This window comes from Cheilinus undulatus, linkage group 12 (genome assembly GCF_018320785.1).
Source record: "Cheilinus undulatus linkage group 12, ASM1832078v1, whole genome shotgun sequence".
NCBI classification, from domain to species: Eukaryota; Metazoa; Chordata; class Actinopteri; order Labriformes; family Labridae; genus Cheilinus; species Cheilinus undulatus.
This window is the reverse complement of record NC_054876.1, coordinates 22146786-22161546: the sequence shown is the minus strand read 5'-3', so window position 1 is coordinate 22161546 and position 14761 is coordinate 22146786. Positions and strand designations below refer to the sequence as shown.

At 39.0% G+C, this 14761-nt stretch overlaps 1 protein-coding gene across 9 annotated transcripts in view; it reads left to right on the top strand.

Moving 5' to 3' along the window:
- The first annotated feature begins 241 nt into the window (after nt 1-241).
- Nucleotides 242-14761, top strand: part of tcf7 (transcription factor 7) — a 95730-nt gene continuing 81210 nt past the window's right edge. For all 9 annotated transcript variants that reach the window (XM_041801208.1, XM_041801201.1, XM_041801200.1 and 6 more), the window contains exons 1-3: nt 242-682; nt 977-1046; nt 2326-2432. In XM_041801208.1, the coding sequence (XP_041657142.1) occupies nt 500-682; nt 977-1046; nt 2326-2432 (360 nt within the window). In that variant the 5' untranslated portion in view covers nt 242-499. The remainder of the gene's footprint in view (nt 683-976; nt 1047-2325; nt 2433-14761) is intronic.

Below are 14761 nucleotides of genomic sequence, written 5' to 3'. Positions count from 1 at the left end.
CTGATTAACCATCCTCTAGCCTCCAGACACTTTTGTCTAACTGTAGTTAATTTTGCCAGCAGCCTGTCTGCAGCCAGAGGACCGTGGATGGTGTGAACACGCCCCTGGAAGTCATGAATAATGCCTGTGCAGCTGAGCTCACAGAGGTGATGTCTCTTTAAGAAGCTCAGCCCTCCGCCGAAACAATCGTACAACCCCCCCAACAAGTCATCGGACCTGTCAATCATCCGGTCGGCGCCCTTTGATGTCGGGACTCTTTGACTTGTCTTTGGGCTCAAATGAGCTGTTTGCTGTTGTAGGGAAACATTAGTCCTCTCTACAGCAGGCAGCCGGGGGACGCCTCAGCACAACTTTTTCCCTGCATGCGGTGCGGGTTTCTGTACTTTGGACTGCGGAGATTTAACAGAAACTCTTCTTTTTTGACACTTTTGTTATTGGTTTTCATTCATCGTTGAAGAAAAGTATTCAACATCGCCAGAGGAGCTGGAAAGTAGCAGACATGCCTCAGCTCAGCAGCGGCGGCGGGGACGACCTGGGAGCGAATGATGAGATGATAGCGTTCAAAGACGAAGGAGAGCAAGAGGAGAAAATCCAAGAAAACGCGTTCACGGAGAGAGACCTGGCCGACCTCAAGTCCTCTCTGGTGAACGAGTCGGAAATAAATCAGAGTCCTAACGCAGCGGTAGGTGGCACGGAGTGTATGAGAGAAAGCTTGTTTTACTTTACACGCTACTGATAAGCGTTGAATGAAGCCGAAAAGTGTGAAATGCCTTAAGGGTTGTAGTAGTAAAACTCCCAGGCTACCTCAGGTTTACTACAGTACAAGTGATGCTATATCAAAGTGGAACATAAACACACCATTAACTAAGATACTGTGGCTCTAAGCGCACTCTCTTTGGTGAACTTAGAAAACTGCCCTTTTTCTTGACTGCTGTTTTGTGAGTACCTGAGCCGTGTTTATTGTCGGTTCTTCCAGGCGGTCAGACGGACACAGCAGGGCGAGCAGAGGGGCTTCCTAGAGAAACACCGGGAGCATCTAGACGGTGGTAAGAAGAAAGGCTTACACTGTTCACATCCGGTTAAATACGCTTAAAATACATTTGATAGCCGAAAAGGCACCACGGTGTGTTTAAAGCATGGGTATTTTGGTCACGCGGACACGTACTTAAGTATAAAAGCCAACTTCAAAGAGTTTGTTTCAGGTGCACACTGCAAAAAATGTCCCCACTTCCCAATGTATCACTATGTCTTCTGTTTAGATTAGCATACCTAAAGAGAGATTAAATCAGAGGATACCTGCTGTAACGTAAAATGTAGGCTATAAAAAGGCTTTAAAGCGTCTATCTGACTATTTTAAATCAAACTTAGTTAGCCAAAATTAACACTTACACCGCTTAAAAAGTTACATATAGTGTCCGAGATATTGTCTTTAAGATATACTTGAACGGGTGTTCAAAACATGTTTTGGACTTCCTACGGAGAAACCCCAGACATTTTTTGCAGTGTAGTTTTTGTTAGTCTTCAACTGTGGGGTCAACCAGGGTCCTTCAGATGTTTACTTTATCATTTTCTTGAGAGCTACCACCCAAAAGAGTGATGTTATTCAACATCCCCATCTAGATCAAGGTGCACGAACTAAAAGTGGAGTACACTGAATCACTCTGTAAAAATAAAGATGAATCACACAGTTTCTTTTAAGAAAAATGTGGCTTTAGAGTCTTCATAAGAAACTAAGTTGAACCCTCAAAAAATAAAACTTTTCTGATGTTGGCTGTGTTACAGTCCAGGTGAAAAGTTTTGCTACCTTAATGGAAAGCTCCACAATGGCTTTGCATCATGCTCAATAAGTCAGTCATGTTCTGTGTCTTATATAATGTAGGTATAACTAAGTTATAGCTGACCGTCAGAGAGGCCTCTGATGCTTAATATGGGTGGTGGTGAGAGAAAAATTAACACATAGGCTACAGGAGTTCACGCCTCTCAGGCTGGGTGACGGTTGTAACGCTTTTGTCTCAAGTATTGTCGTCTGCGCTCATTGTAAGGATGTAACATGTTGTGACTAGATCACTTGTAAATAGTTAAACTACTCTGTATACACTTTTATTTTAATGCTTTTTCTACTTTTTCTGAGGCACACGTATAAGACTTAGCACAGCGTTTTGGGAGTAAGTATCAAGTATGTTTTTTTTTAGTATCAAAAAGTTAACTATTAAAGCAGACGTCTCAGAGACTAAATCAAACATTAAGAAAGAATAGACTCTGCTTTAGTAAAGTATTTCTGGACTTTTTTAAACTTTTAATGCTATTTTCCCTGTCTGACTTAAGTGTCGAAGCAACAAGATGGAGGGATGTACAAGACGCCGGCTTATCCGGGGTATCCGTTCCTGATGCTACCTGACCCCTACCTCCCCAACAGCTCGGTCTCTCCATCTGTAAGTCTTCTCATGTTTTATCTCTCCTGTACTGGCTAAAATAAGCTGGCCATTGCTTGTCTCCTTATGATTTTAGGGGGTCGTCTGAGGTCTTTGTCTACTTATGTTTACGTCCTAGTTTGGACTTTGTGCACTCAGTTACGTCTTATTCTCATCGTTTAAACACATTTTGCTTTTATTTCCTATGGTGGTGATGCTCTTGCTGTTGAAGGTCATCACTGCTGTACTAATAAACAAATTATGGAAACAAACATTCAAGGATGGAGGCATTTTGAGCACGGCGGTTGCTGGTTAGTTTTATTGTTTTTGGCCGCAGCGGAAAAATGCTGAATAGTCAGAAAAGCAGAAGATGGCTCAGACTTGTAGGACATTTGAATTGAGAAATTATTGGTCCTTTTAGTGAAAGTTTAGATCTTTCTTTAAGTGTTTCTGCTTTTTCTTCACGATTTTTTATTAAAATGCTGCAACAAAAAGACTGGAAACTAAATCATAATTATATGATGCAGAAAAGGCACACGTTGCATAAAAATGGATTAGAATGCATAGAAGTGAAATTTTTGCTGTTCATGGCATTGACTGGCAGATTATTACAACACAAAGGGGTATTTTAAATAAGGTTTACTTGTACGCATAAGACATGTGCAATAAACATTCAATTATTTCTGAAGTTTTTCTGTTTTAAGTAGCCTACATATGTAGTTTTGTTTGTTTGTGTTGGTGGCATCCCTGGTACTAGTTGCAACTATGTAAACTTGGTCTTAAGGCAGTGTTGTTCTCTCTTAAAACGTTAAAGCATGTTGGCCACGCTGTCAGCTTTGATATTGAGCATTTCTATTCTCAAGAAATCTGATTTATACGCAGCCATTTTGGTCACAATTGAAATTATCCTAAGCAGCATTGATAAAAACGTGATTAATATAACTCACCTGCCTGCAAACATCACGGTACGTCTTTTTTAGTTTGAAATATGAATGTTTGTTGTGTTGTAGGGTTCTTTTCAATATACTTTTCTTTTATCTTCTCTCTGCAACAAGATAATACGTTTTTCATCTGTTGATCAAGGCTTGAAACCCTCTTCTTTTCAAAAAGAAACAGTATATGAATTCAGTTCAGTACTCAAACATGCCTGAAGGTTAACACACTGAAGGTGGATTTAAATTCAGAGTCAGAAAGAAGCACAGTCAGCTCTGCAGATCACTCACAAACTGTACATGTGTTCTGATGGGGCCTTGAACTGAGTTTTCCTGTTAACCGCCTTATTAAATAAAGCCGTGTTTAAAACATGCCTTCCCTCATGAGCGCTGCCGCCTCGAGAGGAAAGTCAGAAAAAAGAGCTTGTTTTTGTTTACGCCTTTGCTGAAGCTTGAATATGATTGATGTCGTCATCGCGAACCACTTTGCATGACGTTTTCCATCTGTGAATCACCAGAGGTTTGCCTTAATGGCTGATCTGAGTGTTAAACAAACATGAGAAGGACTTGTGGAAGGATTTCAAGTCTGAAGTATCTAGGCAGTCGGCTCTTAAAAATTAATCATAAAATCCTTTCAAGAACCAATATCAGTGGATAGGCTGACTAACTGCACCAAACATGAGTGGCTGTGCCTTGTTAATTTCTCATGTGTTGTGTAATCCTGTTGCCTGAATTTACCCCTTGCTCCAGCAGTTGAGATGTTAAACAGCAGAAATGCCCGAGTATGTGATCTAATGTGACGCTCGGTGAATGAGGAAGCTGCTCTATTACAGAGTCGACATTGGGGACTAAATGGGATTTTACTAATGACACGTTGGGTAAATTTTCTTTAAAGTCAGAGTCAAAACACAGCTTTGTGTTGTGGGAGATTTTACAAAGATAAACAAAGGGTCACAAAGATAAATGTTGAATATCGCAGCTTAGCAGTGTTAGTAGAAATGCCACGAACTCCCCACATTTACAAAATGCTTTTTCAAGCTCTGGTCGATGAGAAACACGCTTTTTTTCAACAGTATATCATTATAGCATCTGCAAAGGCTGACTACAGCTGTTAAACTAATCACCAGTCATTTGGGTAATTAAAAAATTATATAAAAGTGAAACATCTGTTTATAATACGTCTGTTTTTGCAGACTAAATATCTGCTTTTGTGCACAAAACCTAAATAAAGAATGCTATCTCAGTCTTAAATAAGATACTGGAATAGTCTCACTTTGTTTAGCAGTGCTACTGACCAAACAGTTTAATGATAAAGAAAAAAAGATGGCTTGATTGACATTTAGATAACTGCTATTTTCAGCTTTTAGGGCTTTTACAGACAGCTTGAATATAAATTCTAAGAATTAAAAGCTCTTGATTACTTAAGAATGCTTTTTGAACCCCTTAGATGGGCTTTGAGTAATGGTATTTAAATGTTATAATAATGATTTGTAAACGTATAACGTTATTTATAGTTTAGCTGCCTTTTTGCAACAGAAACATTTAGACTGCTTTTAAAGCTGCATTTCTTTCTTTGTTTTCAAGGACTTTGTACTTTCTTAAGTGTGCCTTTCATTCTTCTCAACGCTGTGCTTGAGACAACAAATGAATGAAGTTTTAGTACTAGCCGTTGTCTTGTGTTTCCTTAAACATCTTTATTGCATAACGCAGCACACATCCGGCGTCAGCTTCGACAAACACTCTGGGCGAGTGTGATGGTATGCATGTGTCTCCTCGTCTTTCACCTTCCTCTCATAATCTGCTCCTCTTCTTCCCGGGCCCCGGGAGTGCCAACCACAGCAGAGATTTTTTTTCTTGTTTAGGGTGGGGTGTGGGGGTGAGGCTGGGGGGAGGGGGGGGTCGGTGGCGGTGGCAAGATAAAGAGCACTTTCTTTCTCCGTGTGTCTTCCAGACTCCACACAATGCTCACTTGTTGCTGCGTCCCTTGTAATTAGCCCGCTGGTTGTGAGGCGGTAGCGACGTATCGGGCCTCGTCTACCTGCCACTTGAAAGGGCTGAGAGTGGTGGTTTAGTCTGGGGTGGGGGGTTTGGAGGGGAACCTGGGGGGTGATGATAATGGTGAGGAGAGATGGATCGGAAACTATAGGCCTGAGAAACTGACAGAAAAAACAGCCTGTGGTGTCTTATGAGCATTTAAGTGTTAATTGGGGACAAGGCGACATGTGTGCCCTCTGTCTGAGTGTGTCTATGACTGTGCGGCATCAGTCTGTCTGATTTTTGTCTTTGGAAGTTTTACTCTCCAGCAGCTGTCTCAGTGGCAAATCCAAGAGGTGATATAGCATGTTAGTTTTCTAATTTTGTGAAATTATTTTGCATATTGTAAGTCATATAACTAGGGATGTACTGCGTTGGATTTTCCTGATAAAATTTGCAAATTCCTTTTAGTTAGTACCAATTTTTAAGTGTTAGGGATGCACAATGTTATTGGCATGATATGAAAATTTCTGCTGATATTCACAGCCAATATTTGGCTCTAAAGATCAGCCTATATCAGCTGTAGATATCAGTCGTAGGAACTTTAAGCTGGACAAAGTCTTTTTCGTTATTCATCATCATTCCTTACACTTTAAAGTGTGTTTTAAGGGCTGAAATTTGTTGATTCAATCACCATCAAACTTTATATTGTGCATTTTAAGGACCGAAGTTTTAGGTGTTAACTACATTTAAATATCAGTATTGATATCAGTGTCTTCTAAAATTGTTTTGCAGATTTCATCATATCTGCTGTCAGCAAAACTCCCCTGTCCACTCTTTATCCCTGATAAATGAAGTCCAGAAGTGAAACTGTGGTCCTTTAAATACACTCTAAAGTTAAAGGATAAACAAAGAAACAAACCTCAGGCCTTAAAATAGACTTTAAGTGTAAGGAATGATGAGAATAAACAAAGAAAATGACTAAAGCTGACTTTAGCTGTTCCTGCCTAAAACACCCTTCACTTTTTATGCCCTGGCTCATATTAGCAGCTGATAATAGCAGCTGGCAGAAATGTTTACATCTACCAATACAAATAATGCACATTTTATGGGAATATCTGCAAGATACCGACATCATGCCGATAATACTTTACATCCTTCATGTAACAGAGATAATTTAAGAATCTTGGTGATACTAGAACAGTTGTTTTCAACTGATGGGTCGGGACCCAAAAGTGGGTCGTGAGGCTCTTTCCAGTGGGTCCAAAAGGTCTGCCTTAAGTAGACATGAAGTATAGTCACATGTGCATTCTTTAAGGTTTTCCTATGATGATAAGTAAATTTCAGTATATGTCTCAACCTTTTTTCCTTATATATCTCTTTTTCTTTGCTGGTTCTCCCACGATACTGAGAAAGTTCCTCAAAAAATGACCAAATTTCCAGGCTGTCTTGAGAAAATGAAATGAAATAAGATTTATGCATTCATATGTATGATGTTGATTTTACCATTTGTTCGTTTTGTCTCACTCTTTGTTCAATATGTTTTTCCTTTGATGGTTCGACATTTTTATTATATAAATCTGAGTTGTATTTAAAAATTTGGGTGGAATTTCTTCTAAAGGGGTCGTGATGTGCCTGACCAGTTGAGAACCACTAGTCTAGAAAAAAATTTTAAAGTCAGAAAGCACTACATAATTTGATTTTTTTTTCATGCAAAAAGTAAGCAGCAAATACTCCCTTTAAGAAACTGAGTAACATGATTATCAGAACTGATTTGGTTTTCTTCTTAAGGTCCCTGAAGTGAGGCAAAATATACCAATCCTAAGAAAGTTTTTGACAGCTTTTTTGTGAATTAATCTGTTTTTGACATAGACATTAAGTCCAAGCTGTGTGATTTGCTTCTTCTCTTTATACTCAAATTTCACCAACCTGTAATGTGTCACCAAAAGGTAAACACAGTCAGTGTTGTCACATATGCCGCATTAACCACTCTGCTGCAGCTAAAATAGCTAAACTGAAAACCAATCACTCTCTTTTGGAAATGAAATCGACTACGCCTTGCATTATCAAGAAAATGTTCTAGGTATTCACGCACAAAAACACAATCATTCTTCAGTTCCTGCTTCTTAAATGTCTCTTGTTTTTGTGTATCGTGCTTTTCGCGCTTGTTTACAGTCCAAACAAACCAATCTGCATTCTAATAATTTTTTGTGTCCTTGGAATTGAGGGAAATGTTTCATGGCAGTCCAGATTTTAGAATCACTCTTGAACATTTTGTTGAAAGGCGGTTTAATCTCCTTTTAGAAAATAAATGTTGTTGCCATTTACCAACTAAACAACAACAACAAGGGCAATTTATTCCAAGTCTTTTGTGCGTTCTTGTAAATTGCTTTACACAGATGAAGCCATTGTGGGAGCAGCAGCAGATATTAGTTGTAATATTCGGGTTTATCGTCCCCTCCCCTGCCGTGCTGGTTTATCTCTACTTGTACATGCACTAATATAATAATTCCATGTTGCTATTAGTCTTTTTTATTTAGTTATTCAGGCCTTATGAACACACACATATCAAAGAATGAAAGTTTCAATGAAAGCCTGTCCAAGGACACAGAACATGTCTCTGTCTGATCTCTAACATCAGAGGTCACATTGTATTTCTGAGAAAAAAGGATCCTCTGAGCTGCTTTTATTGTAAAAAGATTAACATTATTCTCCACATTCACACCAACCAGATGAGGAAAGATGGATAAATATGCTCTCTTTATATTCTGGTATTAATGTAAAATCCCATGTAAAACGGCTCCTAATCTCCGTGTTGAGACGTGAAGACAGCGCGCTAGAGAGGCTGCTGCAAACCCTCCTTATCCCATTCAGAGATAATTCTCCTATTACAGCATTTCATGGGACATTTCACTGTTGTTACATTAATGTAGATATCAGCCATCCTTTCTGAGGAAGTGGCCAAACAAGGAGGATTTAAGGGATTCAGAGATATGACTAAACTCCCTCAGCTTGTTGTCTTCGGATAAAGCTTTATCCAGAGTGTGTAAGACGGCGTAAGAAACACACAAGCAAGTAATTTGTATGTATTTAAGGGTTTGGCTTGTGTTCTGCGTGTTTGCTTCCCAAGTTTGTTGCCGTGAGCTTGTGTAGTGTTGGTGGTGTGTTATGGGTGCTAATGTGTGCTGCATGTTGTGTTTGTTAGACCTTCTCTGTTTGTATAATTGTGCGGATTAGCAGCAGACATTTTTTGAAGGGATCATGAGTCTTTGTTGTTTAAAGGAGTCAAACCCCAGCAGAGGAGAGATTGTCAATAACAAACAAGTATCTTCCTCCTCTTTAGCATCTGTCCATCTTTTTCTCTCTTCTTCTCTCGCTCTCCCCTCACTTTTCTCTGCAGCCTTATCTTCAATCATGTTTTTTCTTCTTTCTTTTCCTACACTGATGTCAGTAATGAGAAACCATAGAAGGCGACAAAGCTGGAGAGTCCCCTTTTATTTTGATTACTGTACTGACCTGATAAGTTTGAGGACTTGACATGTTATAACCTGGTTGCTGAAGGGAATCCACCCTACTGATAGAATCTGATCAACCTCTGAGGATTTATTTTTGGGCTTTTTATACCTTTATCAATAGAGGCTAGCAGTGGCTAGCCATCTGTGTGTCGTGCATGTTGATCCATTTTAAAAGTAACCCAAAGAAGCCCAAAAAAAGAACATGTTGCCAAATATTTTATTTTGCTGCATTTTCCAGTGATAACATGCATATTTTTTTTGTTGTTTCACACCATCATGGGAAAACCAGGCAGATGATGTTGGTGACAGAATGACGTAAATAAGTCGAGATCTCAATAAAATAACTGGAAATGACCCTTTATGACAGCAAAACAGAGGCAAATAAAATGCATGGATGCATGTCCTCTTAGGGCTTCCATAGCAGCCTGGGTGTAAGTAGTTGGTGTTTTTCTTTCAGTTTATGTCAGGGATGCCCACACTATGGCCGGGGCGCCAAAGTGGCCCACGGTCCACTTTTGTTTGGCACGCAGCAAATTTTAAAATTAAAATGAAGTATGTCCCACATTAGAACATGAAGCTTTTGCTTGACTTTTTTGTCTTCTTAGATTCAGCACAAGGCAGTGCTGCCATGCCAATTCTGTAAACAAACATTTTGACAAGAAGAATTTATTGATATGTTTTTTTTATTTGTGGTTAAACTAAGATGACACTGTAAATGGTTAACATATTGGTAGCCAAAATAAAAGTGATATCCTGATGTATAAAGCCCGAATTGATTACCACAGCAAATAGTACTACCAACAGCATTCTGGGTGCATAGCCAGTGGTAGCCAAGGCCAACCAGGGTCCTCTGAAATCTGACTGGCCTCCCTAAAATCCGTGAATTAATTGCCTATTTGCCTTTTCAACCTATCAGTGTATGCACACTCAATCACGCAGAATATCTAACCTACGTTAGACTGGTTTTACTAACTTTAGTATCCTCAAGGCGGATGAGGAATGTGGCCCCACCATTCTTATATATTTCTAAATATGGCCCTCAGTGGTTAAAGTTTGTACACCCCTGGTTTACATGCACAGTTAATCCAGCTGTGGTTATCACCCAGTAAGGCTAGTTAACCAGACTACAGCCCTTGTCCCAGCTCCCAGTATGCATGCTTCAGAGTATTAACAGAAGTACGTCATACTATTGGTAAATGGTGTTCCTCAAGGTTCTGTCCTTGGTCCAGTGCTTTTCACTCTTTATATAAATGACATTGTGTCTGTGGTTTCAAATTGTAAAATTCATCTCTATGCAGATGACACAGTTTTGTATTGCACTGCTGATAATGTTCATTCTGCTGATGTGTTCTCTTCAGAGCTGTTTTAATCATTTTGAGGTCGCTCTGACCAATCACAGGTTAGTTCTAAATGCAGAGAAAACCCAAATTTATGCTCTTTTCTAGAGCTAAAAACATCGATTTTGGGAGTGTTATTATTACTTCTAATGGTTGCACCAATATTGAAAGAGTGTCGGAATATAAATATCTTGGAATTTGGATTGATGGGAGATTACTTTTAAAAATCACGTTTCTAATTTGGTAAGTAAACTTCATCAAAAAATTGGCTTTTTCTATAGAAATAAATCTTACTTCTCTCTGCACTGTAGAAAAACTCTGGTTGAGGCAACTTTTTTATCAGTGTTGGATTATGGTGATATTTTGTACAGGCATGCCTGCAACTCTAAGACCCCTGGATGCAGTTTTCCGCTCTGCAGGTTCATTACTGGTGATGCCTATAACACTCACCACTGCATCCTTTTCAGTAAGGTTCGGTGGACGTTGCTCTCAGACAGACATGACCTGCATACATACATGTTTATTTACAAGGCTGGGATGCGTCCTCCTTACATCTCCTCCATGTTAGCCTGGTCCTCTGGAACGCATAACACCCGTTCTTGTGACTGGCTAACTCTCCAGGTTCCAAAAGTTCATTCTGAGCTTGGCAGATCTGCCTTTAGTTTCTTTGCACCATCTGCTTGGAACTCACTGCAGAGCACTTTAAAAATCAAAGAACTGGTTACTGTAGGGCATTTAAAGTCATTATTGCTGAATTTCTTGTGCTCTGATTGCATTTGTTTCACCTGACTTTGATGTGCCTTTTCTGATTTATATGATGTATTCTTTAACTTGCTAATGTACTTTATGTATTTTGAATATGTTTGATATCATGCATTTCCTTTTTTATGACTCGAAAATCATTGTAAATGAGGGCTCACCCTCAATAATTTTCTAGTCTAAATAAAGATAAATAAATAAATATTGGTCGGTGATGATACACCTCTTTCTAGTTGTTTCTAGATTTCCTTCTGTTTGACATCATTAACAAGTTAGTTTGGGATAACAGTAAGCTAGACTGTGAAAACATGGAGAACTTGGTATATTTCACCCATTGCTTTTGGTACAAATATGGTGCAGACTATAGCTGACCTTGATTTGCACTTGGAAGACAGTGCTGCTTCAGCTTTGATTTATGCCCTTGGTTCCCAAAGATTTAAGGCTCTGCCTAGTCTGAGGTTATAAAAGATATATTTGCACATACTACAATCATGCTGAAACACTTATGAATAGTTAATACAAAGCTCTCTAGGAAAGAAAACTAGTCTTGTGTGCTATTTTTCTTGGAGTTGATCAATAAAAACAATTTAAATTGATGTTAGCTGTTGACTTCAAAGTGTGACTTTTTGCGTGACGGTCCTTTTGGGCTCAGACCAACAGGAAGCCTTGTTCAGTTTGTGTTTTTTAGCCAATACTGGTCTATTTTAAACATATTTTAAAAAGTTAACGGAGGAGTGGGACAAATTAATACATTTTACTCCTTACAACAGACGTTAAAGTGTAAGGAATGATGATGATGTCCATTTAGCCAGTGTATTTTGGAGGAAATAAGTTATTGATATTAATTTAGACAGACTTTGTCTTTATGCAGATGATGTAGTTTGTTTTTGATGCATCATCATTAATACCACTCTGTTTCATTACAAACTTGAAACTCCTGACAGGAGCTCTAAGTACAAAACAACTCAGTTGTATCTTGGTTGAAAGCTTTAAATGTAAATCATTGCTGTGATTGGAGCCTTACTGCGTTGGACTCTGATAGCAGATTAAAACCAGCAAAGACTTCTGTGTGATTATTAAAGCAAGATGGGAAAAATAAAGTCAGAGAAGAAGTCATATTGCGTGATTCTTCATGGGGACCGGTGGGCTTGAGATTAGCAGTCCACCCTCCCACTAAAACAGAAACAGGGGCTGTACTTCTTTCTGAAGTGGCCAGTGACTCACGTATGAGGAATTTCTGGTGGTTGGTGGTTTTATTTTTGACAAATATCACGATGAGATTTTAATCTCATGTCTATCAGTTGGCTTGTTTGAAGATAAAAAACTTTTTGGTTTGAAGTTTGTGTCCAGAGCAGCTTTAACGTATTAATGCCTCTTGTAGACATAAAGAGAATTGAATGTCTTATTTTGAAAGGGTAATTCATGTTTCTTGTCAACAGAAAAGAAATCTAGTATGTCTTTATGTAGATCTTCATTGAAAAACTGATCCTCCATTGCCTTATATCAGTAGTGTGCATGTTATTGACAGCCAGAGAGGCTGTGAAACTCCCTCTGATGTGGAAGCTGTGGTCACACCAAGACGTCAACAAGCTCCAGAGACGGCATGCCGCTCTGAAACCGTTTCCCGCTCTCTCTACCTGGACACAAGTGAATTCAGCACAGAGAAACAGTGTTTTTTGAAATGCTTTAAGAGAGCATATAGAATTACTCAGTGGAGTTTACAAGACAGCATGCGATGTCATTGTCTTGTTTGGGGAAATTCCTGCTCATTAGACATTTTGTTTCACAGACTGAAAATTTACAGGAAGACTGCTGAGAGACTGTTCACATGTTTGGGAAGTGTAGGGGTGAAGCTTCATCATTTCTAAGACTCTAAATGTGTTTATATACATTTGTTTTCACTTCTCAAAATCTCCCTTCATGGCTTCCCTGAGTCAGAATTTCCAAATCTAACCTGAACCCTTCTTAACCGCTTCTACTGACAGCTTGGTTGCTTTTTATTATATAAAGGAAACGTTCATGTTGTGTTTTTACCCGATAAATGTTTTCACATGCCTCCTCTTCTTCCTTGTATCCCATTCACAAATATGCTGCTGCTGGTGTCAACAAGCCCCCCCTCCCACTCCTTTTATCCCTCCTCCTTGTATCTCCCAACTAATACAAAGTCGATCCTCCGAGATCAAGGGAACGGCATGTGTGTGTGCGAGCCTCTAGGATCTTGCCACTTCCTTGTTTTCTATTGTATTGCGGTGTTGACAGGGGGGTTGTTCAGCCAGTCCCTAGTCCCTGGGTAAACAATGGCAGCAACACAGGCTGAGGCCTCCCTAATCCCCCCTTCATACAGACCCAGGGGCTGGGATGAGCAGCACAGGGGCCTCCCTGCCCCTGACTGGCTACGATAAGGACCCTAGCACTCCGGTTTAAGAGGCCTAAAAGAAAAGCAGCTTTCACTTAGAAGGCAGTAAAAGCCTGGGTCGGATGGGAAACTTGTGTGTTTCTGAATATACTGAGTATTTCATGACCACAGAGGTTTAAAGTAACAATCATGTCATTTTTATTTTGTTTGGTTTTAAAATATGATAAAAAGTATAAACCATTAGAGTTCTAATCTGTAAGTATTCTTAAGGATGGAGGATCTTGGCAGAGTCTCAACTTGCCATTGTTGTGATGTATGTAAGCATAAGATTATGGTTGTACAAGTGGAAGATTACATGGTGAAATAGGGCTTTTGATTGGACAGAAAATCTCCAGCCATATATGCAAATACTCCGTCTTGTGCTGAGGATGTTTAGCACATGCAGAAGTTTGTTGTGTTCAGTAACATGTTGACATGTTGTAGCTTCTTTTTGCATCTTTTTAGGTGAAGGATGTCTTTGAATATGTGTTTTATTACACTGCAGAGGTTCTAAGTGTCATGCATTTTATTATCATTCTTTTTTGGTTAAAGATTTGAGTGTTTGAGTTTTGATGTCCAGGCATAGACAAAAGAGCAGTCAGACAAAATAGTGGCACAGAAAATAAATGAAGAATAAAAACACAGTGATAATACACTGATGCCACTGCTATTGTTACAGTACCAAAGAATGCAAATTAATAGCAGATAAATTTGGAAGTTAGTCATAGATGAGGAGTCACTTTATATGACATTAATGTTGCAAATCAATATTATTTTATTCAACCAGTCATTTAAATGCTTAGGATTATTCTTATTTAGAGTTTTTTCCAGAAGCTCCAACCGCAACAGACTACAAACAGATTGTTCACACTACAAGTAAGCAGAGACAGGTCTTCTTATTAAAGTTTATAACGAACAAAGCAGGGCAGTGATTTACAAACAGTTTTTTGCCCAAGGAACACCTGAGATCAAGCCAAAATCTCAAAGCACACCATCTCCATATTCATGCAAAATCTCTTTAACATGTCTGTGTTTGTATTTATTTGATGTATAGTTGTAGTAATAATGTATGATTTCTCAAAATCACATCACACACGTAGACATTGCTGGCCTTAACTATTTGGGAACAGCTGAAGCACACAAACACGGTCTAAAATGTATGTTGTTGTCACGTACATTTCAGCTATATCTGCCTTATTCACAGTTGTTGATTAAAGCAAATTGCTATAGCAAATACAAAGCTCTATGCACCTGTTTTTGGATATTTTTATCTTAATCGGTGATAGGATCCAAACATTCCAGTGCAAACACATGTGAAAGTATCTGAAGTTGTTGTATAGTCAAAGTAATCATGCATGGTTGTACAAATTCCTGAGGCACACCTAGAGTTTCCTCATGGCACATCAGTGTGCCTCGCCACTCCATTTGAGAACCACTG